The 25,567-nt window shown below is 40.4% G+C and overlaps 1 protein-coding gene across 3 annotated transcripts in view; it reads left to right on the top strand.

Annotated features, from left to right (window-relative positions):
- Positions 1 to 25,567, top strand: part of spock1 (SPARC (osteonectin), cwcv and kazal like domains proteoglycan 1) — a 154,314-nt gene that overhangs the window by 62,375 nt on the left and 66,372 nt on the right. For all 3 annotated transcript variants that reach the window (XM_049586474.1, XM_049586472.1, XM_049586473.1), the window contains exon 3: positions 15,829 to 15,874. In XM_049586474.1, coding sequence (XP_049442431.1) covers positions 15,829 to 15,874 — 46 coding nt within the window. The remainder of the gene's footprint in view (positions 1 to 15,828; positions 15,875 to 25,567) is intronic.

The raw sequence follows: 25,567 nt of genomic DNA on the forward strand, positions 1-25,567 counted from the left end.
TTGTTGTCAAATCAGGCCACAAAAATTCTCTGAGGCGCATATTGTAGCATACTTTTCAGTACTCTCATTTGCCTCTAAGAGTGCCGTTTCTTCACTGGCTAATAAAAAATTCTCCTCATTTATGTGATTCTTTGCATCGCTCCAAAAGTTTGCTCACTTCCATCCAGGACATTTGGATGAAAGTATAACTGCAGACACCCTGACAACCAGTCATTTTGTTAAGTCCAAAGTGTCATTTATCTGTAGCGAGTCTTCATCTCCTTACACCAATTTTTTTTGTGTCATTTCTGTTTCTTCTGTATTTTCTCTCACCGGGGAATGTGCAAAGATTGCTGTTTCTCAGAGTGCCATCAGTCTCCTCTTTTGTCTTTTCCTTCTTCTTTGTGTCTTCAAACTCTAGTTTCCCCCCGATTCCCCCTTCTCTAGACTCACTACACTTTTTGTTAGACTAACTCCATCCCCTCCTCTTCCCACCAACTCCTCTCCTTTTGTAATCGATTGATTTTCATGTTCAATATCCTGAAACCAAGAGGAAATAGGAGAAAAAGGAGAGGAAGCCAGTTTGGAGAGGGTATTAGAAAGAAGAAAGAAATCTGAAGAGTGTGAAGATGGCAAGAAATATTCTGAATAACATGCTGCTCACTGAAGGTTTTTCCCTCATTAACGTGAAAAGAAAGGACAGAAATGAAGAGGAAGCATATTTTTGATGTTCGGCTTTTAGCCACATTGTTCAGATTCTGGTTCAGTTGAGGAATGTTTTCAGCAGTGTGAAAAAGAGGAGCAGAGGAGAGAGGAAGAGAGTTGATGAATGAGGGAGGCTATAAAAATAGAAAGCTGAGAGGAGAAGTGGGGAAGTAAGCAGGAAGAAAAGAAGTCGTTTGTCTCTGTTTAGAAAAGTCGGATTGGCTGTGAATACAAATGTTGTCATTGGTTCACCGGATCTTTACGTAACGTTACAGTCTGGGAGGAATTTGTTGGAAAATGATAGCTTGTTTTTAGCCTAATTGTGTGTGTGTGTGTGTGTGTGTGTGTGTGTGTGTGTGTGTGTGTGTGTGGGAGAGAGAGAGAGCAGGCGAGAAAGTCTGAGCACACTCCAATAAACTATTAATTTGAGTTTGTGTAGCTTCCCTCAAACACTGCTGCCGACTTTTGTGTATGTGTGCGTACAATATGCATGTGAGTAGTAGTGTGCTGCTTCATCTTCTCAGCAGCACATGTAATATTCAGTGTTACCTGTCTGTTGATGTGAATGAGATGCTGCCTGTCAATCCTGAGGCTGTAGACACGAATACTGGATAGACTTCAGTGGAGCTGCCCAACAGGAAAGCTAACTACTATCAGTGTATCTGTCTCTTTTCTTACTCTGCCACTCGTCCTCCTCACCTCTTCTCCCCAAATCTTTCCATGTTCCTTGTCATCCTCCTTTTCCTTAGTCCTCAGCCTTTCTTGTTTCTTAGCATTCCCTCACTACCCTCTTCTTTTTTCTTCTTTCTTGCTGTTAAAGGAATGCTACACCTGCAAAATGACAATTTGTGTATTACTTCATCACCATCTGTTATGTTTAATTATTGACGAAAACTTTCTCGCATGCCTCGACAATGAACAAAAAAGTCCAATAACTGAGAAAATTCTTGAACAATTTAAGCTCAGTCAGGACCGCTTTAGGCAATGAAAACTTTATTTCCATTTGCAGTATTATATTTGGTGGCATGGCTCTGTTCTGGGGCCTCTCTGCCTTCCCCAGGCCCACACAGAAAGCCTCTTCCACATGCCTATGTGGAAAGCCTTAAGGCAGAGAGAGCACACCTCTCTGCCCTTCCACGTGCAAACAAGGAAATCCTGAGACAGAGCAGACTCACAAGTCAGTCTTTAGACGCTTTGCTTAACTAAAGACTGATGTCTTTCTCCCTGATTTTGTGTTTAGATGGGCGGATACAATTTCAGAGTTTAAAAAACTCCCTACTTTGCAGAACCAATAGTAAATCCGCAGGGCGGTCCTTCGGTGGCTCGCTGAACTCTTGTGCTCATAAACATAGTCTGATTGTGTTAAAAGTTTTAAACAAAGTCGCTGTAAGTCCTTCATTTCCACAATCTTGTGGACTGAGCACACGTTTGATAAAACAGAGTTAAATCTCTTGGCATCCATTTTCAAGCTCTCTGTGTGTTTGTTTCCTTGTGGATGAGAAAAGGTGGAGAGCACATTTCCGGGGGGGCGTGTCCTTTTAAAAAATGCAAGAGGCGTTGCTTTGTTGCCGGCCGTTTTCTCCGGTGTGTTAAACACACTTTAGAAAGGAGTGTCCCCAGACTATCAGAAGGCAGAGATCTCTGATTGTTTGGTGGCGAGATGGATGGAAGGCCTACGGCAGGAGGAGCAGCAGCAAAGACCCCCTGGGAACAGAACAGAGCCAGCATCAATGACAAACAGAGATGACACTGATAAGTCAGACACAGTCCTACATTTGTAACACTGGGTAAGTTACTGATGTACAAATGCTCATTTTTCAGGTGAATTATTCTTTTACAACACTGCACCTATGCTTTTCTTGCCTTTGCCTTTATGTATGTCTCTACTCTCCCATTCAGTCCATTCTCCTGTGTACTTAACAGCTTTAGATACATTTGGGTTGAAGATTTCAAGAGACTTTACTCAGATTTCAGCAAAACTGCACTGACTTTCTTTCCACTGTTAACAGCTGCTCCAAAAAAAGAAAGCCAAAGAATAACTTGAACTCTCTCCTCCATTAAATCTTTTTCACCTTCAGTCATGTCCATTAAATCCTCACATTTTAAATCAGGTCGACAAGGGACCTCTAAATGACTCTCATCACCCCCTAAACCAACACTTCACATGACTCCCATCTGGTCAGAGATGCAGGACTCTTACACAGAGAAGAGCTCTCTTCTTTTGCTATAGCAGCTCTGAACAATCTGCCTCACTGACACTGTAGTGATCTGAGATATTTCTGTACGTTGTCATGTGTACATTTTGCGACCTGTTGCTATTTATAGATCGGTGTGTATATCTGTATGTTGCTCTGCGCTGTGATGTCGGTTGGTCGATGGTTAAGGTCAGGCTGTTGTGAGTGTCTGTTGCCCTAGTTTTCCCTGCTCTGTGGCTTTTTTGTTGGCTTTTTTTTTTCGGACAGTTCAGCATGTTGAATCGCGTCGGGAATGATGGTTCAGCTCAGTGCATGAGAAGAGAAACATAAGTTTGGAAAGTAAACAAACAACTTAAGTCAAGGGGGCATGAGATTGAAACAAACGTGTTACATGAGGTAAGATTACATTTTTAGTTTTCCCAGTGTCAGCATGGGTTTTCTCTGAGTACTCCGGCTTCCTCCCACAGTCCAAAGACATGCATGTCTGTCTCTGTATGTTTGCCCTAATCTGGCGACCTGTCCATGGTGTACCCCCTCACCCAATGTCAGCTGGGATAAGTTGTTGAATGAATGAATGAGTTTGTAATTGTCTGTCTTATTGTTTGCTAGCGCACAGTAAACATCTTTTGTTCTTTCAACATCAGGTCATATTTATGATAAAATAACTGGCTAACTAGCGTCTTGAATCCGTCCTGTCTGTCTTCCAATTCCCCTTTTTGATTGACGAAAACATCCACAGCTGCTTGCTACTATGGAGAGTTATATCCTCTCATGCAGGCACGGAGCATACGTGTTAGTTTGCCAGCTGTCTTTGTGGTGTGTTCATCCTTTTCACCAAGACAGAGGCGGGGTGAGGTGACTCAACAGTCGGCCTTTGTAGCCACTCGTTCTTTGATGTCGGTCTGGTGTGTCCGTGCCTTAGATTCACATTCAGACTGTGGAGGCTAGACAAAGACTATATTTTTTTCAACCAAAGTCATAACCAGTTGTACAGTTGTGTTTTTAGAGTAAATAACTTTTAGACTGTTTGAAGGGATGCCTGCTTCACGGACTGTGATCAACCAGCTATCTCTGCTTTTACTGTACATGTGTTTAGTTTGACCCTGTTGCAGCAGTAATGGTAGCTCTGACAGGTTAGTGTATATTCATGTTATTCAGTCAATTAAGGCTAACCCACATGACCTCATACTACTGTGGGTTTGAGTGCTGTGCTGCTAATGCCCTTAGTCACGTACCAAACCACTGATCCGACTTATTTGTCTGTACAAAATGCTAAATTCCCTAAAAATAAGTTAAGAAAATAAAGTACAAATGATCTTGTTTAATATGACAGTCCTACTCTCTGAGTTTTGTTGGGTTAGGTCAAATAATTTTAGGAAAGGTTGTTACAAAGTTTGGTGATTAATTTCCTGAACATGACCGGCTTGGCTGACTTCACACAGAGCACAGTGTTATGTTTCACAAATCACATTTTTTTCCTACTAATGAGGACAAAGTTTCTGGGGAGAACAGGCTCATCAAATGAACTATATTTCTCTCTGCTTGTGTGCGTGTTGCTTTTTCCAAACGGGAGCATGTTCCCACTTCAGTATTGTTGTTGAAGCAAAACAGCATCCACTGCTCCTACTCAGCATTCCTCACTCCTGCAGAGGACTAACAGTAATCTGATGCAGTGTGTCTTTAAAATCCACTCCCTGCTCTGTTCTGCTATCTGTTTACCAAGCTCATATATCAGCTTCACATGATGCTGATCAGATCCCAGACCAGTGCTTGTCTATAAGTAGTTAGGATGTAGCCTAAGGAGGAGAGCAGAGACTTGGTGGAGAGGAAGGACAGAGAGAAGGAGGAGGAGAAGGAGGAGGGAGGGGGAGAGGGGAATGAATTAGAGACTATGGGGAAAAAGATGAGGGAGGGAGTTCGGCAAGGTTCCAGACCCATGAATAAAATGCATAAAGTACACAGTAAATTTTTAAGGCTGTTTAGTTTCCACCGAGAGGCCAGATTTGCATCCTCATCCCCTGATTATGACATCTTCAGTCAGCACTCCAGGCATGGCTTTGCCTATTTTAATGTTAATATGAGTATTTGTGCAAACTCACAAATATGGATATGCGCGTGCACACTACACTCACACACACAAGCGCACACACAGACACACACGCACACACGTTCAGTGAAGGTTACTTCTGCTGAGAGAAGCTAATCGTGCTGAAGCCGTTCCCACTCCACTTCCTCTGTGAATCAATTCTGTTCCTTCTCTACCTTTTACTGTCACGGATTTCCTCAGGGATCTGCTATCAGATGAGATCTTAGGCCCATCACTTTAAACTGGAGAGGAAAAAAAAAAGTCGACCCTCTGGAGACCTGGGAGACAGAATGACTGTGAAGAGGTCATCACAGAAGTGAATGACTTTTTGAAACTGTCCTCAAAAGTAAAGTGGAAACACTGGGTGTTTGTTCTTTCAGCTTTAACAACCCACTTTTGACAAAGTGACCTCTTGCTTCAATACATGCTAGTTTCCTTGTTTTGAGTCTTATCGTGAATTTGATTATGTTGTTTTTTGTTGAACTCAAAAGGACCTGGTTATAAATCTCCTTGTCTACAAAATAACAAAATTATCCAGCTCCTCATCGTCTCTGTTGGTCCAGGTTTGGCTTTTACTCTTTCATAGCCAGGAAATGTTTTATTTCCTTCATGATTAAGAAACTTTAACCTAGATAATGTATTTATCTGTCACTGTACCCTGCAGGTTGTAGTCAAGACTATATAAGCCGAGACCAAGCTAAGAACATTACCAGACCAGTGTAATTCCCACACTGCATGACACACTTAGTAGAAAATGTTGATCATGCAAACCATAGGCACTCCTTAAATTGATCTCAAAGATCCTCATTTCTGTAAAAACATCCACAATAATCAAAAGAATTTGCATTTGCATTTATAGGCCTACTGAAAAAAACTTAAATGCAACACTTTTGTTTTGGCTCCTATATTTCACAGGTTAAAGTGAAAGATCTAAGACTTTTATGCACACTAACAAGACTCATTTCTTCTCAATATTGGCCACAAATTTGTTCAAATCTGTGTTAATCAGCACTTCTCCTTTTCCCAGATACTCTATCCACCTAACAGGTGTGGTATATTAAGATGCTGATTAGACAATGATGACTACACAGGTGTGCCTTCAGCTGGTCATCACTTTTATCTTGAAAAAAGACATTTATAAGGATTTCACTATGCTTTTGTGACCACAGATACCGCAAAAGTCAGTTTTGCCATGTTTAAGTGCACCATGAAGGATGTCTTGATAAAATATCAAATGGTACTGCAGAAGCAAATATTGTTTGGGAATTTTCCTTTGTTTAGTGATTTCGAGTACTCTGGTTTCTATGAAAGTACTCTGTTTTGCGTATCCAGTTGTCTGGGACTGAGATATGGCGTTTACATGTGCTAACACATCATTCAATAACTGTTCTCTTCAGCAAAAACAAAAGCATCTGTCTCTTGCTTATAGAACAGCTCATATTTATGTTGGGTAGCAATGTGAGTTTAAACAGCAGGCAGCCCAAAGGCTGGAAAGCATAGAGCCAAAGCAAACTAGACAGGGGATGACTGAAAATGGGCTGGTATATATTATTGCTTTGCTGATGAAGGAAATAGCAAACAGGTGAGCTGGTGGTCAGGGAAGGTCAGGTGGTTTGAATGGTGAGAAAGGTGTTACTGCAGAGCAGGAGGGAGTGGCTGGATCTGGGAGGACAGGAGAGTTGGTATACTGACAAGGAAATGCAGAGCAGACAGCAGAATGAGTTTGAGCTGCTGGAGTTGTGACAGACAGTCTGATTTCTGGGTTCACAATGAGCACAGAACAGTCAAGTAACTATATTGCCAAGTGTATTGTATGTGCTTATTTGTAGTTTTCACCAAATTGTTTTTTGCTCTTTTCCTTCTGTATTTCCTCATTGACATGTCTGATCCTTCTCTTCCTCTGGGGAGACTGTCTGAACACTGCAGCCTAGTTTAACTCCATCACCTCGCTGCTAAACAGCAGTGTCTAATAGAACCACTCACTGCGACATGGAGGTGTTAGAACACAGACATGCACTCAATTAACCATAATTAAAACAGTGGCACTGCTAAATAAACAGCATCATGTACAGTTTTATAATAAAGGAATCCTATTTTCACTGACAGCTGTTGTGCTACATTTTAAACTGATTTTAATTAAACCCTTAAAAAACTTAATTAAATGGTTCAAATTTTTGCTTGCCAATGAGCTCCTGCAGAGTGTTTGCAACTTTAAATGGACACGGTTGAAAGACTTCCTTCACTGTGTGAAACTCACTGCTGGAAATTCCAGCACCACCTCCGACAAAGACGATATGATAATAACGACAGTTTTATCTCCTTCTAATCACTTTAAAGGGTTTGAATGACATTGGGGCAGTGTCGCAGCCAGCTAAACAGCCAGTTAATGCTTTTGAGATGAGCGTACTAAAATATTAATGGGGGTCTTTGGGCGAGGAAAGGTCATCCCTGAGACTTATATTGAATAATAAGAGGGTTAGGAGTAACCGCTGTGAACCTGAAGTAACACAAGTGAGTAAAAAACAGTGCAGAGTACGTCTCAGGCAGCAGCGCCTCAGCTGCAGTCCTCTGCTGGAAACAGTATGTTATCTGATGATAAGAGATGAAACACTTTCTTTTTACACAATGTTTGTAGCTGCAGGTCAAAATGAACTCAACACGGCAAGACAACACAAATTGTCCAGGTGGAACAGAAATCAACAAGACAACAAGTGTATTTATTCCAAAGGAGCTGGTTTATATACAGCCACACACAGAGTTATTCACTGTAACATGATACTAAAGGGGCCCTCAGATTGGCTACAACCCATCATTGTATCTGCAAACAAAACATGTTCTCTCATCTTTCTTGTCCATTTGATTTCTTAAAAAAATGGATAAACTTTAATTTGATAATTCGCTTGAGCCATAGTTCATAGGAATTCATTTCTGTTTTAAGTGTCTGGTTGTCTGCTTAGTACTTACAGTATGTTAATATCAACAACAAATTAATGGAGAATCTTATACATTTAAATGTGATTTCAAGGGGTATATTATGCTGTTCCTTATTCTCTGTCATATAGTTAATGTAAGATGTTCATATTAACTGTGTCCAGAGTTTCAGTTATTAAGTTAAATGTATATAAAAGCTGCTACATGAAGCTCCATGCTGATGTCAGGAAAATGTAATCTGATGTAAGCTGACATACCAGGGATGTATAAAGAGAAGTCAAGCAGAACCCTCCAAGGCTGAAAAATGAAGCCAACATGCCAAAAACTGCAGTTCTTTGAACAGCCACTAGAGGATGGCTCCAGATGCAAATCAATCCCCACAGACCCCCGTGTTAAAATGTCCAACTTTACAGCAGAAATGAACATGTCTACAGCCTGGTACAAAAATAATTTTGGTCTCTATAGTTACTTTTCCCCATCTTGACAACTGTACGAGGGGTGAATTTTTTTTTATAACTCACCCATTTACATTTTATTACGGCTTAAAGTTAGGCATAATTAAAGGTGAGTTGCTTTGAGTGACAGGCTGTCTGCCAATAGTGTCGTCGGCTTCTCAGTCAGATCCACCCCTCACTCCTCCACAGCGCCAGCCTCTAGCCCAATATGGTCACTCCGGGCTTAAAATAAAACCAAGATGGCAACGGCCAAAGTGCCAAACTCGAGGCTTCAAATCAGGAGTCCACAAACCAGTGGGTGATGACAGGACAGCTACCTCTATTATTCTTTATAGTCTATGAGAGAACTGGATACAGTGTTGGAGGGCCGCGTTCATTCTTTGGAAAGTGCTCGGTGGTGCATGAAGCAAAAAAAAAAAAGCTCTGTTTTTGATGTATGAAATTACCCAGATTTTCAACATTATGGTGCCAAAATAGCAAGAGCATCAAAGACTTCCACCAGCCGAGCAGCTAACTTCTGATTTAGTGCTATTTTGAATCCAACATGTTTCAGTCGTGTGGCTCTCCTTGACTTTTAAAAGGTTATCAGACCGAATGAATCAAATTCCAATAATGAAACGAATCATTTTGTGTGGGGGTGTGATGCTTGAAAAAATTTGGGGGCTTTTTTTGCCTTTATTTGACAGGACAGATTTAACACGAAAGCTGCATAGAGAGTGGGGATGACATGCAGCAAAGGGCCATAGGTTGGATTCAAGCCTGCAGCCTTTGTACATGGTGCCCTACCAGGCTCTATCAGGTGAGCTAGTGGGCACCCCACTTAAAAATGGACTGATTTAAAGACATTTCTTTACCAATGTACGTCTGTGGGATAAAGTCTCATAGGACTCTATGGCATTATGTGACGTATCCGGAAGTTGTGGTTTGGCCTGCGACAGACACTAAAACAGAGCATTTGCAGACAGAGGGTGAATACAGATGTTCCAGCAAAGACAGTAGGAGGAAAATACAGTGATTTTTGAACATCAAAGTATGTAAACATGTTCCAGTAGAAATCCAAAATACAAGTATGAACCTGAAAATGAGCATAATAGGTCCTCCTCCCAAATTGCATGAATTCCATTAGAGTCAGGAGCTGAGATGGCACTTACTGCTACTCTGCTAAGAGAGGTTTTTCCATCCATCATGACGGAATTTAGATACTGCCTCATTTGGTTATGTGGAATAACAACGTGAATTACCAAGATGTTGCTTCATAAAAATTTTATTCTTTAGATATAAATAATAGCTAGAATATTTAGTAAGTAAATTGAATTACCTAAGGCTAGCAGTGGCTATCTCCCCAGCTACCTTTCTCCTCATGTCTCCTGTTTTTACTGTTTTCACAGAAATCAAACATTTCTGTTTAGTTATTATGGTGAAACAGATGCCAAAAAGTGGGGCTGGGCAATATATTTATATGATATGATTGATGTGAGACTAGATATTGTCTCAGATTTTGGATATGATATCATAAGTGTTGTCTTTTCCTGGTTTTAAAGGCTGCATTACAGTAAGGTGATGTCTTTTTCTTACAGTTGTAGCTGTTCTGTTATTTGCCTTTACCCACTTTGTCATTAAATCCACATTTCAGATGATTATTTTTCAAAAATATCAGTGTACATGTTGTGAAAGCATGAATAGTCAACCCTGCAATTTTGTTGTGATATCGATTTTGAGATATTTGGTAAAAAAAAAAAAAAATATTGCAATATTTGAGTTTTTCCATGTCACCCAGCCCTACCAAAAAAGTCAGATTCCTGTCATAACTCAGTTTTGAAACATACTGGTTTGGTTTATTTATTTGCACAAAAATAAGAAATACAAGATATATACAGAAGTGATTTCAGTGCTGGAGAGGAAGGAAGCCTGAAAGCCTTATTCAGATTCCTCCCCTACTCAAATAACAGGAAGAGAAGTGACATTACTCAACAAAATAAAACAAAATGAGCAACAAACAAACAAACAAGGAACAAGGAAAGTGTTCAGAACATACAACACCCTGAATCCTAGACCCTCATTTAGATAAGGAAGACCTCCATAACAATGTGTTTAACCCTCTCCTCTCCATCACATTGTAGCACATAAAGGGGCACTAAATTCACACACCTATTCTTCAGCTCGCCTCTGTGCACAACTCCCCTGCCTCTCCTTCACTATTCCTCCCCTCTCTGTTTTTTTCCTGTGTGCCGTGCCTTAACTCTAAGCCTGTACAATTTGCCCTCGATGTGTTTCAAATTACATGCCACATCAAATAAGGCTATCTCATAAGGCTGCAAGCGCGAGTGTGTGTATGTGTGAGTCTTTTAGTATTCTGCCACCTTCGGAATCAGATTCCCATTAAATGAATCTCCAGAGTTGAGCTCAGTATTCAGAATGAGTAACACAGGGTTGTAATAGATCTGATAGACATAGCATACGGTGCCATTATCACTGACCTTTCTTTCTTTCTCTCCTCTCTTCCTTCTATTCCTCTGCCTCTCTTCTCTGCAATCATTTAAAGGAAGCGGAGGTAAGTAAATCCATTGTGTTTGTGATTTGATAATACCATTTTGAAAAATACTGCAGCACCTTCTTGGAAGCCTTCGACGTTATAGTGTTTGTCTGGCACTTGTTTTAAGGCATTGTTGCAGAGCTGGAGAGGTGTTGCTGATTTAAATGCACAGCAGGTTGGGTGGCTGGTCATCCATAGCGTGGTATAGCTCAGCATATTAAAATGTTGCTCTAGTTGTTTGGTAGGTTTCATACTTTCAAGTAAACAGGGCCAAAAGTATGTGGACACCTGCGCATCACACCCACATTGATTGTTGATCATCTCATTTCAAAACCATTACATGCTCCATTCTCAGGGCAAGGTTTTCCACAAGCTTTTAAAACCAAAATCTTGAAGGATTTCAACAAAATAACACATATAAGACCTCTTTGTTTGTTTGTTTGTCTGCACCATGAGTATTTCTGATTTTGTGTTATCAATTTTTTATTTGCTGTCAGCAAAAATTCAGCATAAAGGATGAAAACAAGAGAAAAAAGCGTCTTCATTCTTTGATTTGAGGCTCCCAAAAAGTTTATTTTTGAAGTTTTATCACAACCTGGGATTCTTACTTGGGTTTAATCAGGTGAAGTCTTTATTATGAAACTTTTTGGTTATTTTAGGCAACTCGAAGTTACTTTTGTATGTTGCTAAACTGCTTTCTTAATTACAATGCTGTGGCAACATAAAGTGTGCAGCAGTTCTGGTGCAGCATCCTGGCACCAGAACTTGAGGTTCACGTCCAGACTCCTGTCTTAAGTTTAGGCAACAAAAGCACTTTGGTAAAGGTTAGGGAAAGATTGTGATTTTGGTTATATTTAAACAAAATGATAACTCAAATAACGCTGTAGTCATTATGAGTAGATAGTGTATTGCAAGACTGCCTATTTTGGTGGAAAACAACTAAAATGCGTTTAGTATCAACACTTTTGTGACTTGCCAGATACATTAATTAGCAGCATTTCCTTATTATGTGAATAGAAAATGTAATTTGCTCAGCATTATGTTTCACTCAAAAGGTATTTGCTGTCTCAAATTAGTAGTATGCAAATGTAATTTCCACGAGACAGGGCTGCTCATGGAGAATCAGTTCAATGGTTTTGCGTTTTTTGCATAAGCAGCTGATTTGTTGGAAAAGGATAAAAACGTTCCCTAAACCTAAAGAGTGATTCTAATATTTAGTCACCTTTAAAGATGTTATGTATGTGTATACCATAGGCTGTATATAAAGATGGATGACATGACAGCACCCCAAAAGTAAGGTGAAAACTCGATCACCCCTTGGGTCATAAACCCCACCCCCCCCATGTTAGCAGATGGGACATGGGCCAAACTGAAATATCAAAGTACACAATCATTTAAGGTAGTTCTTGTGATGCTGCTGTGTTGTGTGTTTAAGTGGTTTTAATCATCATTTAAGGCTCTAAAATGAGTGTGTGGCATCATGACTGACAGCTGTGTGTGCCAGTTGGTGGGCTCGTGATTAATGGCACTGCTCATTATTGGGTCAGACAGGTGTATGGGTTGGAACTCAATACCGCGGCCTCACTTCCCGATCGCTTCCACGCAGACTCGGGCTCCAAATTATGTCAGCAGGGCAAGATGGCAGCTACAATATCCACAGTATTTTGGCTTTATTTTTTTGTACAATAGGAGGAAGTGGAGACACGTTGGTTGTCCATTTTTATACACAGTCAGTGCTGTGTTTCTTGTGTCGATTTTCTTCTGGAGCGTCAAACTATTTTCTCTCTCTGTAGCTGACGAAAAAAGAATGGAGTTTTTAAAGCATGGGAAGTCATTGTCACTGTATAAGCATAAAATAAAAATGTAATGGTCTCACATTTGTCCAAATGGAGCCGGCCTCACTTGGAACTTTTGCGGAAATGACTTTTTGCCACAGTAACATCTTACTTTGCACTTTCACAGCCATAAAGGATAATTTGATAATAGAGACCGAGCAGGGGGGATGGACATAAAATAAGGGAAAAAAAGAAGTGAGGACATGAGTGAAGTAAGGACCTAAGGGAGAAGCTAATTAGGTTTCATCTCCTCATTTCAAACTTTTGTATTGGCTCAAATGCCGGCAGTTGTCATTTATAGAACAAGGACTGGATGAGTGGGTCAACTGTCCATTTTCTGTGGACTGTTTCCTACAACTGCCTAATTTAGTCTCTCGCTCTCTCTCCCCTCCCTCCCCATCTCTCTCTTTAATTCAATAATAAAGGAGGTAGAGATCCTGCTTTCAAACCCAGCAGGTTTCCTCTGCCTCTTTCTCATAGTGTCACTGACACAGGCTCACTCCCTGCTGACACACATATGCCTCGCTCTGGGCACTACTTTAGATGCAGACGCCACCACTGTCTGTGTGTTCGTGTGTGTGTGTGTGTGTGTGTGTGTGTGTGTGTGTGTGTGTGTGTGTGTGTGTGTGTGTGTGTGTGTGTGTGTTTGTTTATTGCCGTGTATAGCTCACATTGCAAAGAAAACACTTCAGTGCAAACCTTATTTGGTACAACTTTACTTTATCCCCCCATATTTAGCATTTATAAGCAGTAAACATTTAATTAATGGTTTAGACACACTATGATGTGGTTGTATGCTGATATACGTTTTTATTATGACAGTACAGTAAAATAGTGTTGTAATGATCTCACATACCATCATAGGAGAAGCTGAAATTGTCGACAAATACAACCTGTTTACATTTTATTAAGGCTTAAAGTAATGCATACTGAAGAGCAGGGCAGATTGAGTGACAGGCTGTCTGCAAAGTGCCACTACAGCCTATGAGTCAGATCCATCCCTCGCTCATCCACAGCTCCAGCCTCTAGTCTAAATCATAATGGCAACACCCAAAATGCCCAACTTGAGGCTTCAAAATGGCAGTCCACAAACCAGTGGGTGACGTCACAGTAGCTATGTCCATTACTTTGTACAGTCTCAGCTTACAACTACATAAAAGTGAGTTATTTACCATAAACTTTGCCTTTTAATACTAAGTGGGGGGGCTGATATGAACATGCAAATATCTCACCCACAGCGCTTATACAGTGAAGGCTCAGACAGGATTATAACGCATTGTATCCCCAATGAATCAGCTGATCACCTGCTGTTCTCAACACTGACTGCTACGTCACTGTAAGCATCACTGTAAGCTGAAAACTACCTACACTACTTGTACCACTTCTTCATATGTTATCTTCTGCTCTGTAAGGTAACCTTGGGTGTTTTTAAAGGTGCCTTTTATTTACATGAATGTAGTCACGATACTGAAATTTCTAACTACAATACAATATCTTGAACAATATCAATATTCAATACCACTTTTGATACCACAGGGAAAATTGGCATAGACAGTTGGAAAATTTTACCAAATGATAAATATAACAAGGGTTTATACATTTTTTTTTTTCTTGGTTTGTAGCAGAGAACAGCAAAATGACTGTAGTAAACATTAACAGTTATACCCTTATTCCACCCAAAGTGGTGAGGATATGCAAGTTTTTGAAACTCAGGAAAAGCCGCTAAAAATAGGCTATAGACTTCTTTCCCAATGCCAATAGACAAAAGCGGTGTACACAGCTCTTGTTTTGTTTTTTTACTCATGTGTCATGTTTGGCGTTACGAAAACAGGTTAGTAAACAGTAGAAAGCTGCATGGAGGTCAATGAAAATATTATGGTGGTTACTCTTTTTTATAACTCTAACTAGTTTAGTTCTGTCAAACTCGGTGCAGACTAGTTTGGATCAATGCTTGAGTGCTGCTTGGGCAGATGGATGGTATTTTGTGGTGGTCTGTCATTGCTTCGCACCAGTAAAAGGGCTATGATTAGTGTAGTGCAGCTGGTGCCAGTAAATACCCATGACTACCGCAGATTCATTTGACCCGGGTGTTAATCTCCCATTGTTATTTAATGTTTCCATTACATTAAAAAGCCAGATGTTCGTAGGTGCTAGAGGTTTTTGTGCAGTGGGAAAGGGGCTGAGGAGAGTGCGAAAAAGTGCACCTGGTTTCAGTGGATCAATACTGCTGAAAATGAGTTTTGAAACCCTCTTGGACAGTTAGAACTGATATGATTGATAAACCAATATTTTTGGCAATACTAGTCTGTATGAAACCTGTAAGCTGATTCCTACACTATTAACCACCATTTCTTACACCTATATGTGTGATTTGTATGAAACACTTGTTTAAGCCGTGGTTCTTTTTATAATAGGGGTTTTAATTGCTCTGCGCAATAATAGATGTCTCTAGCTGGGCAGGGAATCCACTCTGAATAGAGCCATTGAATCAAAGTGTATTTGGCTTCACAAATCCAAACCTCTTCTCAACTGAGCTTAGCTGTGAGAAGCCAATTATTTTCTGTTTTAGTATTTGCTGTTGAAGAGGCTTTCTCCCTGACTGTGGACTACTTGTGCTTCTTCAAATATGAATTTGGGAGCATCCCAGCAGCTAAACTGTAACACTACCGCTCCTCTTGTCATTTTTTTTTCTATTAACAACAACAACACTTCTTTATGAACTGTTTATCAGAGCACAAGTCCATTTTGACCTTGACATTAAATGTGTGTGTCCTAGGTAAAACCCATTATTTACTAGAGCGTGTAACATTCTTTACTCTCCTGTGTGTCTCCTGCAGGTTTCTCCATTTTTGTGTATCTTATTTTTAAAACATTTGTACAAGCTTTTACCTCCCTGTGTCTTTTCCTTCTCTGCTGCAATCACTCATTTTTACAAAACACAAGTATGAACAGAAAGAACAAAAGGAGAGGAGAATGAGGACAGGATTTCTCACTAGTTTGGTTTAGTATTTAGGCTGTTCTCTCTCTGGTCTGAAAAATAATTCAATGATATTCTCGGCATCAAGTTATTTTTTCATAACCCAGTTTCTTGTGTTGTGTTTCCACTCAGGATGACTACTTCAAAAGCTGGGCTCCTGCCAAGTCTCTGGACCAAGGTGAGTCCTGCTGTGTATGAGTGTGTGTGATTCTAATGTTTATATCAATGCACACTGTGTATGACTGAGGGTAGATATCACACCTCGATACTTGTGGGGTGCTGACCAAATAGTGTCTGTAGTTGGCATTAAGTCAGATTTTAAACCTTGTTTTATGTAACCACACAGTATATCTTGATCCAAATGAGGAAATTGGCTAATCACAAACTACGGTACTGACAGAAGAATAATTTGGTGACAAATTGCAGGGATGATGCTTCAGACGGAATCTTCATTTAGCCTCTTCCTGTAATGCACTTATCCTTAATTAAGTCAAGAGGGTCTTTTACTTTAGCAAGAAAAAAATAACACTTCCCACACACAGGCTAATGTGACCATCATTATCACAGGACAAAGACCTTAAAGGACTTTACATTTTCTGTTCTTTTCAAGATAATTGCCTTTAAAAGCCATCACTGAAGCTATTCTTAATTAGTTATGCTGAACATGTCAGGCTCATTCACCCCCATTCAACTTCAAACAACATGACTTTGAGGACTTATAGTTTGAGTAAAGACCATCTATCTTTGTTACACTCATACATCATACATGTGGCTCTAAAAGCTTTTATTTTGAAGTTCTATTCCCTGTTTTGTACAAATATCTACACTGACGAGTGACAAAAGATAAAGAGATGAAGCAGAAGGAAACACAGCAGTTTCCTGCACAGCTGCACAGCAGTAAGTTTAAAAACAGAGTATCTTACATCCTCTGCAGTAGTGTCAGACCTGTCACCACCAATTTAAAGCAACATACAAACTGACGCAATAATCTAACACAAAACAAACAGAAAATGCTGAAGTTGCATTTTTCATTTGGTTCAGTCAGCATTCACACTGCACTTTGTCAAGCACACCAAACATTATGATCAAATGTCAGGTGGTCAAAATGGTTGTATCCAAGAGTGTTTCTGTCAATGAAATATTTAAGAGGAAGGTGAACAATATGTTGAGCTGACCAGACAACAAGTTGTCCAGAAATTTAGTCACTGAAACGTTGCATTAAAATCATTATTTTTGCAAGTTAGACACTGTGCGGGAGTTTTTTCTACAAGTTTTATTCTTCTCGTCCCTCTCCTACGCACCTGTTTGGAAATAGATGTGCGAAGTATTCCTTTGTTTTGGGTTAAAACAAACCACACAGCTGAGGCGTGAAAGCACCCTTACACATTACACACAGCCATCTGCTTTAAAGGTAGTAAATAAATGCAAATGATATCATATACATCAATGGGGAAAACTGTATCTCATTATGTGATAGAATTGCAAAGCCATCCACTATATTTTGATTTTGGTTGATTCAAAACAGTAAGTTAATAAAGAAAATACACAGAAATGTAATTTTCAAAATGTGTTTATGGTATGAAAAATTAATAATAACTTTGCTCCTTTCAGTTTGCATCAGTGTTAATATACTCAGGCTCGCATGTGTGGTAAACTTATTTTATGTTTACTTCACATCAATCATCCTCCACTCTGCAGTCTTTTCATGGTACAGTTTACAGCGCGTAAATTATAAGCACTACAAATGAACTCATTGCGCTGTTCAGTAAGCTGTTGCCAAAAATCCAATCACCTCTTTAAACATAGGTGTGTGTGTGTGTGTGTGTGTGTGTGTGTGTGTGTGTGTGTCATGAGGCCAAATGCTGCTACTTTTCACAGTTACGTGCTGCTTATGGACTCACTATGGCAACAACGCCAAGTTCACTTTATCAATCACACTCAAATGTGTAATGCTCTTAGACCACCAGTAACTCTTGACTAAACTCAATAATTGCAAACACTAGCTTACTCTCGCTCACACTCATATTGTCTCTCTCTCTCTCTCTCTCACACACACACACACTGAAACTCATACACACACACACACACACACACACACACACACACACACAGTTTGGGGGGTTGATTGGACTGCAGCTCTCTGAACAGCACAACAGACTTTAAATCTTTCTACCACTGAGTTTGGTCTGTTTCGTGCTGGCTCGGTTTTGCATATCTAGCACAGTAACTGTAACTCTTCAGGGAAAGACTTGCTGAGCAGGTTTATCTGGGCCAGCTCCTCGTGGATACTGAGCCTAATGAGAACAGCCTTGCCTCACTTCATCAAATTTCTGAGAGAGAACTAAAGACAAAAAGTAAACAGAGCTTCATTCTTCTAACCAGGGACTAAATACATCAGATGTTGTGGAGAAATCTTCTGTTCCAAAATCCAGTTGTAGCGCAGAGGCCTGATTTAGATGCTCAAACAATATTGTACAAACAGAAGAAGTTGTTACTGTAGAGCTGCTATATGGATGACACACTCCTCTCCAAACATGAAGGCTTTGTTTCCTAACAAGGCCAAACCTTGAGTTGTATCCAGCTTCACTGTATCTTTGAACTAAAGTCTTTACTGTACAAATATTCCATTCAATTAGGCCAGAGACAAGACATTGACTGTTACAGATAATAACCAGAGCAGGGTTCTTACACATTATGGAAAAATAAGCAATTTGATTTCGGCAATTTACAGGTCTGGCTAATTTATTTTATTTATTTATTTATTTATTTATTTATTTTATTTTACCTTTATTTAACCAGGTCAGTCAGTTGAGAACAGTTTCTCATTTACAATGACGACCTGGGCAAGAGGCAGCACAGAGGAGGTGCGGGCTTTTGGAATGACCAGGTTAATGTAACTGCTGGAGCGTAGGTTACGGTTGATGTTGCTGATACGGAGTAGTGAGCCGAGATATGAAGGGGTGTTTACAGTAATGGTCGTGTAGATGAAGTGATACCAGTGGATCAGTGTACGGGAGTGAAGTGATGGCCAGTTGACAAGTGAGTACAGGTTACAGTGATGGGTGTTAAAAGGAGCACCTTTTAAGTATGGAACAGTGTCTGTTTTCAGACTATTGTCCCTATTTTGTTTTCTAAAATATAAAATTCAGAATTCTCAAAATAAATTGATCATAGGCTGACAAACAGTGCTTTTAATGGCATGTGGAGCAGGCAGCCAGTGCAGCCAAAATGCTCACCTCTGTGTGAGAGAGTGCAGGCTAGCACAAGCTTGGTGTGGTCAAAAAAAGGCAAGAAGTATGGCATGCGACCGAATGCAATCTCAGACACAAAGCACCCTCTACACCTGTACGTCACAGCCTATAAAACAGCTCTGCCCCAAGTGCCTTTTAACCCAAACAAATTCAGACATTAGTACGAAAATACATTGGTATCTTTGCTTAATAACATAGCATCACAAATAAACCCAATATTAACCTTATCTGAACATTTATGACTTATGCAGGTATGTAGTTAACTATAAAACTTCAATTAAACGGCAAGTCCCTTTTATTAGACAAGTGTGGCTACACATTTTGACAAATAAAGGCCTGTCTAATTTAGAAGCCTGGTCTGGTTGGCAAGCAGTTAATTTTTCTGTGAGTTCTTTGGATGTATTAAACCAGGTTGTTTGTTACCCACTTGAGCTAATGTTAGTTAGCTGCTTAGATAATGCAGACAAATATAAATGATTTGACTTTTGTCAATATGGAGAGGCTACACATTTTTAGCTCTGTTGTATTCTCCACAACTCAGCTGGTCAGTTTAGTAAGTATAAAGTGGTGTTTGTACCGAGATGCCAAATCTGATCTGAAAAATCTTCTGAGAAGTCTGGAAATTTAAGTCTAGAAAAGAATGGGACTTTTAAATGGAAAATGTGTAGAGACGCTGCCAGAGAGAAATGATGCACACTGGATGTACGCTCAAACAAGAGGTCACACTTCGCTTGCAAGTATTTTGTTCCTCTACGGTGATGTCTTGTCTTTCAAAGATAACTTTAGTTTGTTACAACTTGGGAGTTATTTTTATGACTTTGGTTAGGATGACATTGTACTCGCCAAAGTAAAGGTCAGGTTGCGGCAGAGGAGAACTGGCAAAATTGTTTATAGCTTTTCCAAATGGCCACGCTCGAAGGCGAGGTGGAAACAAAACCCAGTGTTGCACTTGTGGAAGCATGAAAAGTAACAGAAATAGTTTTGTAAAGAATGAAAGAAAAAAGAGAGCTTGAAAGAGAAATTGAAACTCTGATTTCTGTCTCACCTCCACACAGCTGGCTGATCCCTGTGTGAGGTGGGCGGTAGTGTTGGATTTTTGGAACGCTGCAGAGATTGATGGACACAGCTCGCTCAATTCTGCTGTGGGATAGGTGTGGGGAGAGGGGGGTTATAAAATCTTCAACTGTCCAACGTTCAGTTCAGATAAAGTATAGCAGCGCCTTTATTGATGAGATCAGGGAATCGCTAAAATAGAGCCAAGTGGGAAACAAACACAAACAGTTGGACAATCATGCAGGGCGTTAACAGTCTCAGTTATGTTACTGTGGGGTTAAACTACAATAAATGTGAGTGTAACCGTATATTGTTGCTAATATCTCCTTAAACCGCAAGTGCAACCAACTGTGGCAACTTCAGAGAGTTACCTTCATTTCTGTGATTTTAAAATAAGGTTTAGAGACATTCTAAAGACTGTGTTTAGGTTCAAGTGGCATAGCCCTCTAGCAGCTGTAATAACTATGATGAAAGCAAAGGAGGAAGTCAGGTCACGTTACTATAGAATGACAAAGTCTTCAAGAGGGTCAAAATCAGTGGATTAGTCACCAAATATCAGACGTTAACTCAGGAGACCACGGTTCGATTCTTGTTTCCAACTGACAGGCAATGCAGATTTTTTAAGGTAGCCCCTGATCATTCCAAGATTATTGTAACCATGGAGATAATGATCCAACAACCATCACATAGTAAAGCACAGTTCAGACTGATGATTCATGACAAGACAAAATTGCTTAAGAACGTTGCAGAGGTTGCAAGCGGTGTGAACTGACTGGTCTGACTTCAACTCAAGTGGGTTGATGGTGTCAACTGCAACTCCGCTGGTCACATCACCGGTGGCTGGTTGTGGAGCATAAAGATTATTATCTGTTTCTACATTCAATCAGCTTGTAGTGAAGTCTGCTGGCCACACCCAATCAAACCTTAACCCTAGCTTTGCCGCATAAAAAAAACAAAACACAAACAATTGCTGTTCAATATTGAAGACTATCAGTTTTGGAAGGTACAGACAAATGACATCGTCCTGCCGATGGGGACGTCAGATCAGAAAACATTCCTATGTGTCCTTTTATAACTGGATAAACATAATATGTTGTTTGATTTGAGGAATCCACTGAAGTTTAACTAACCCGGGGGTTTGTTTTCAGCCCGCATGCATGACTGACCACTGATGTTTGTTGCCCCACTGGATCTATTTTTAGCAAGCGATTTCAGTAATTACTTTGGTGAGTCCAATGGAACTGATGGCCGGAGCTACAAAACTACAAGACATGATGCAATTACCCAAAGCTCTCCTGTAACTGTGGTGGGAGGCAGTTAAGCCCAGTCTTTAGAAGCTCACAGTAGAAACCATTTTATACATGTCTTTGAACATTTACCACGTTTTGAAAAACGTTTCAGATTCTTCCTGAAAGCCCTTTCCTCCTCTAAAATGTCTCTTGGCTTTTACTGCCCACACCACACCACACTCCATGCATGTGAGTCACTGCAACATTTTGACAGAACATCGTGAGGTGACTTTGTCCTCTTGAGAATGTGGCATCTGTGCACTTCTCTAGAGACACATTCAATGTGGTTGAAGCACAGAGCAGCTTTGTGCCAATTACACTCTTTATGGCAGTGCATAAAACAATTTTTTCCCTCAGTCTTCTTTTTGCCTTGTTCTGCTGCAGCATTACACTTCAGCTACAATGTGACTGCTCCCCTGCTGCAGAGCTGCTAACAGCGCTATGCACAGTGCAGTTACTCCCACACAAACAGCACACCTGGGAGTAATGGACAGCAAAACAATTAGACAGTGAATAAATAATGGGAATCAATCAGACAATCTGGTCTGCGTAGGAAACATTTGCTGTTTGCATGTGTTCGAATTGCCTCAAGTGGGTCCCATTTTCACCCAGCTGGTACTACAGGCATCACACTCCAAAGTGTTGGCTTCAACTTTTGACTCCAGCCACTGTCAGCATGACAGGCTTTTGAATTTAAGTCAGTCAATGCAGGGCATGGCATTGAAATTGCCTCAGTCCCTTTCCTCAATAAAGCTGTTTGTCTGGAGACTGTCCTTCCCCAGAAAACAATCCCAAAGGTTGTTTGTACAAGGAGCTTATTATGACCACTATTTATGTTAGGCGGCGACTAGAGGATGACCAACTTATCTGTTTGGCCAATTAATTGGTGCCAGTAGGGCAATTTACAAACTATCTTTATCGACAGAACTTGCTTCCGATTGTGGCCCAAGGCTGTGTGGCCTTCACTAGTCATGCAGGGACTTACATCACCAACTGGAGGTGAGGAGGGGAGGGTTGTGTTAAATGGAGCAAAAAGGAGCTTGATCAGTGGATACAGCTCCAAAGAAAGCAGGTCCCTTCTGCTTTGTGTTCTTTTTCCTGTTCCAAACTATCATTATTAAATCAGCCTGTAAAAATCCAATATCAGTCCATCTCTAGCAGCACTCTCCAGTGACCGTAAAATTATGACCGGAGCAAAGGAGGAAGTGAGGGAGTCAGGTGATGTAGTATAAAGAGTAACAAAGTCTGTGTTGGGAGGCTGTGGACAGATGGGTCAAGCAAACACTGGTCTTTGACCCAGGAGACCACTGTTTATGTTGTGTGTGTAACCAAAAGTCAACATTGACTTATTTTAACTTGTATGCTAAGTTAACTTAAGTAACATACTTATGTCATGTATGTAATAGAAGTTAATTTACATTTCAATCGGAAGACGCAGGTAAATGAAGTAAAGATCATTTTATACAGATTACAAGTGTGCAGATTAACAGATGATGTGATAATTACAATTTGACAGAAAATCTATGGGGTTTTGACTCTAGAGGGAGATTTGTAATCAAGGGGCATCTGAGCAGGAGCAAGATAAATCCCCCATGGAGATCAGACACCGGTGGTGGTGGTGGTGGCGGCTGATGACTGATGAGGCTGATGAATCTGCAAAGACCAGGCGGTGATGGGGAGGTGGAGGATGCGCACAACTGCAGCATGAAAGAACTACAGGCAGACAGAGAATAATGTTTAAAACAAGAAGCAGTAAGATGTTAGGAAGAGGTGTGTCGCTGTTCTATTGGTTAATTGTGATCAGCTGACAGAACAGCTGATGTCTCAATTGACAGCCCTTGACAACAACAGCAAAATATTATAGGTGAGCATGCATGTGAGGAGTGAATGGCGGATGGTATAAGAAATAAAGTACAGACCTACACAGAAAAAAGTAAAGTCTTCCTGACTGAACTTTCACGAGAGCTTCATAAAGTTACATAACAAACTAACTTATTTGAACCCAGATCATGATAACTTCCTGAACTAACCAAGTAGTTTTGTCGCCTAAACCTAACCAAATTTTGACCGTTTCACAATCTTAACCACGTGTTTCAAAATGCAACCATCAGAGATGCTAATTTAGGCAACACTCCTGTGGTGTATTAGCAGGTAGGAACAAACAACCTATGTGTTGATATGAGTTGGAGGACTTGTTAAAAATCTCGTGTGTATGCTCAGATGACAAAAATTACATTGATGTGACGAGTGTGATCACAGCTCTTACTTGGGGGTCGATACAGCAGAAATGATGGCGCCATCAGTCACCACCTGCTGATCTCAGTTTGACTAATGAGTCACTGGTCGCCCTTGGAGACTAATCAGCAGCGGGAAGGTTGATGGGGGAGAATCCTTTCCCCTGATGAATCACTCTGCGATTAATGCTTCCCTCTGTAGCATCTAATGAATGAAATCAGTGGCATCACAAATTACTTGTTGGTGATACTGAACAGCAAGCGATCAAATCCACCAGTGGTAAATCTGTTTTCCAGACGTCTTGTGGCTTAATGAGGTCCAGCAGTTGATTTGTAGCTTATCGTGGAGCTCTGGTAAACATGCATTTGAATCCACGCTAATCCTACAGAATTTGATAAAACTTCAGAATCAGCTACAGTCTGTAGGGCCAGTTGGCTGCTTAGCCTTTCTGAAACGAACATATGCTCCAGCTCATCAGTATACTGATAATATCAACATGTCAGGATTGCACTGTTGATTCAGTTTTGCATGTAGTGCTGGTTTCCGTGGCATTCTGATTTCCTGTATCTGTTTGGCGACAGCCGGCCTGATTTCAAATAATTGTTTTCTGTCTTTTGTTTGTAGCTAGTATGATTTTCCCAGCCTGTGTGTTTGCTGGTATGAATGGCTTTCCTGAGACTAAACAGTGTGTAACATTACAGCCTTTTTATGAAGCCTTTTGCATATTAGATGCGGATGTTGGGAAACAATGCACTTTGTTATGTGTATTTTAATGGAATAGAAGTTCTGTAATTTGCTTCTGACAGTAGGTTTGATACACAGAATGAGACTAGAAGTGTTTTCTGCGGTCATTTTGTGAGCACAAAAGAAAAGGGTGATTGTTAGTTGTTACCGTGACAATACACGTCAGGGAGGTTGTAAAGTGTGTCACACTCACTAGTTTAAGAACTCCATTTTGGCCTATTTGTGCATCTATTTTCCTTATTAAACAGAAAAATACACCCCGTACACCAATCCAAGCTCCAGTGTTTCACCAAACTAAGACTAATGTTATGAGAATAGCGTAATTCATTTGGAGAATAGCTCAGGGTGCAGCCAGTGTGTGTGTGTGTGTGTGTGTGTGTGCGTGCGTGCGTGTGTGTGTGTTTACTTGTACATGTTACACAGTGAGGACCAAAACACATATTTTAGCAACAGAATGAGGACATTTTTGCAAAGTGAGGACATTTTGGCTGGTCTTTATTTTTTCAAAGGCCTGTTTATAGGGTTCAGGTTAGAATTAGGTTGTGTTTAGGGTTTGGCATTTAGTTTTGATGGTTAGGGTTCAGGTAAGGGGTGAGAGAATGCATTATGTCAGTGAGGGTCCTCGCAAAGAAAGAAGTACAAGAATTTGTGTGTGTGTGTGTGTGTGTCTGGGGTAGAGAGAGCAGGAGAGAGTAATCAGAGCAGAGCAGAGTTCAGGTTTAGTGGTGAAGCTATCAGGAGTGAATGTACAGTAGAGTTTATAGTTTGTGGGCTAATAAAAGCTGCAGCTCCTCAAGACCAGCAGAAGTTTACCGTCTTTTGTTTACCGACTACTGAGTGGAGCGACCGGGGTCAGCTCTGAAATGAGTACCTGCTCCAGCCCCTGTGCTTTCTGACCACAGTCTAAACAGGAAAAGCAAACTAGCATTAGCTTAATTGCCTTGTTATCTCATCGAAAACCACACTTCATTCAAACTTGACAGAAACAAAATAATAATGGTTCCAACAACCACCAGCTCTGATTTGGTCAAAATAAACCCTTAATTCACCAAATTAGATGTAAAAATATGCTGATCTGCACGTAGTTAAGCTCTGCAGTCTCTCAATGCTTCTGAAATGTCCTATGGGCAGCAGCTCTCACTCGCTCCTCTGAGGCAGCTACAGTAGACCTATGTATATCATGTTTCAACAAACGTGAACTTCATGGCAACACAAGAAACAGGGAGATGACAGTTACAGGAATATGCTTATATGCTCATTTAAAAATGTTATGTTTCTACTCCACTGCTCATTTGGTTT

The sequence above is a fragment of the Epinephelus fuscoguttatus genome, linkage group LG9, assembly GCF_011397635.1.
Source record: "Epinephelus fuscoguttatus linkage group LG9, E.fuscoguttatus.final_Chr_v1".
NCBI classification, from domain to species: Eukaryota; Metazoa; Chordata; class Actinopteri; order Perciformes; family Serranidae; genus Epinephelus; species Epinephelus fuscoguttatus.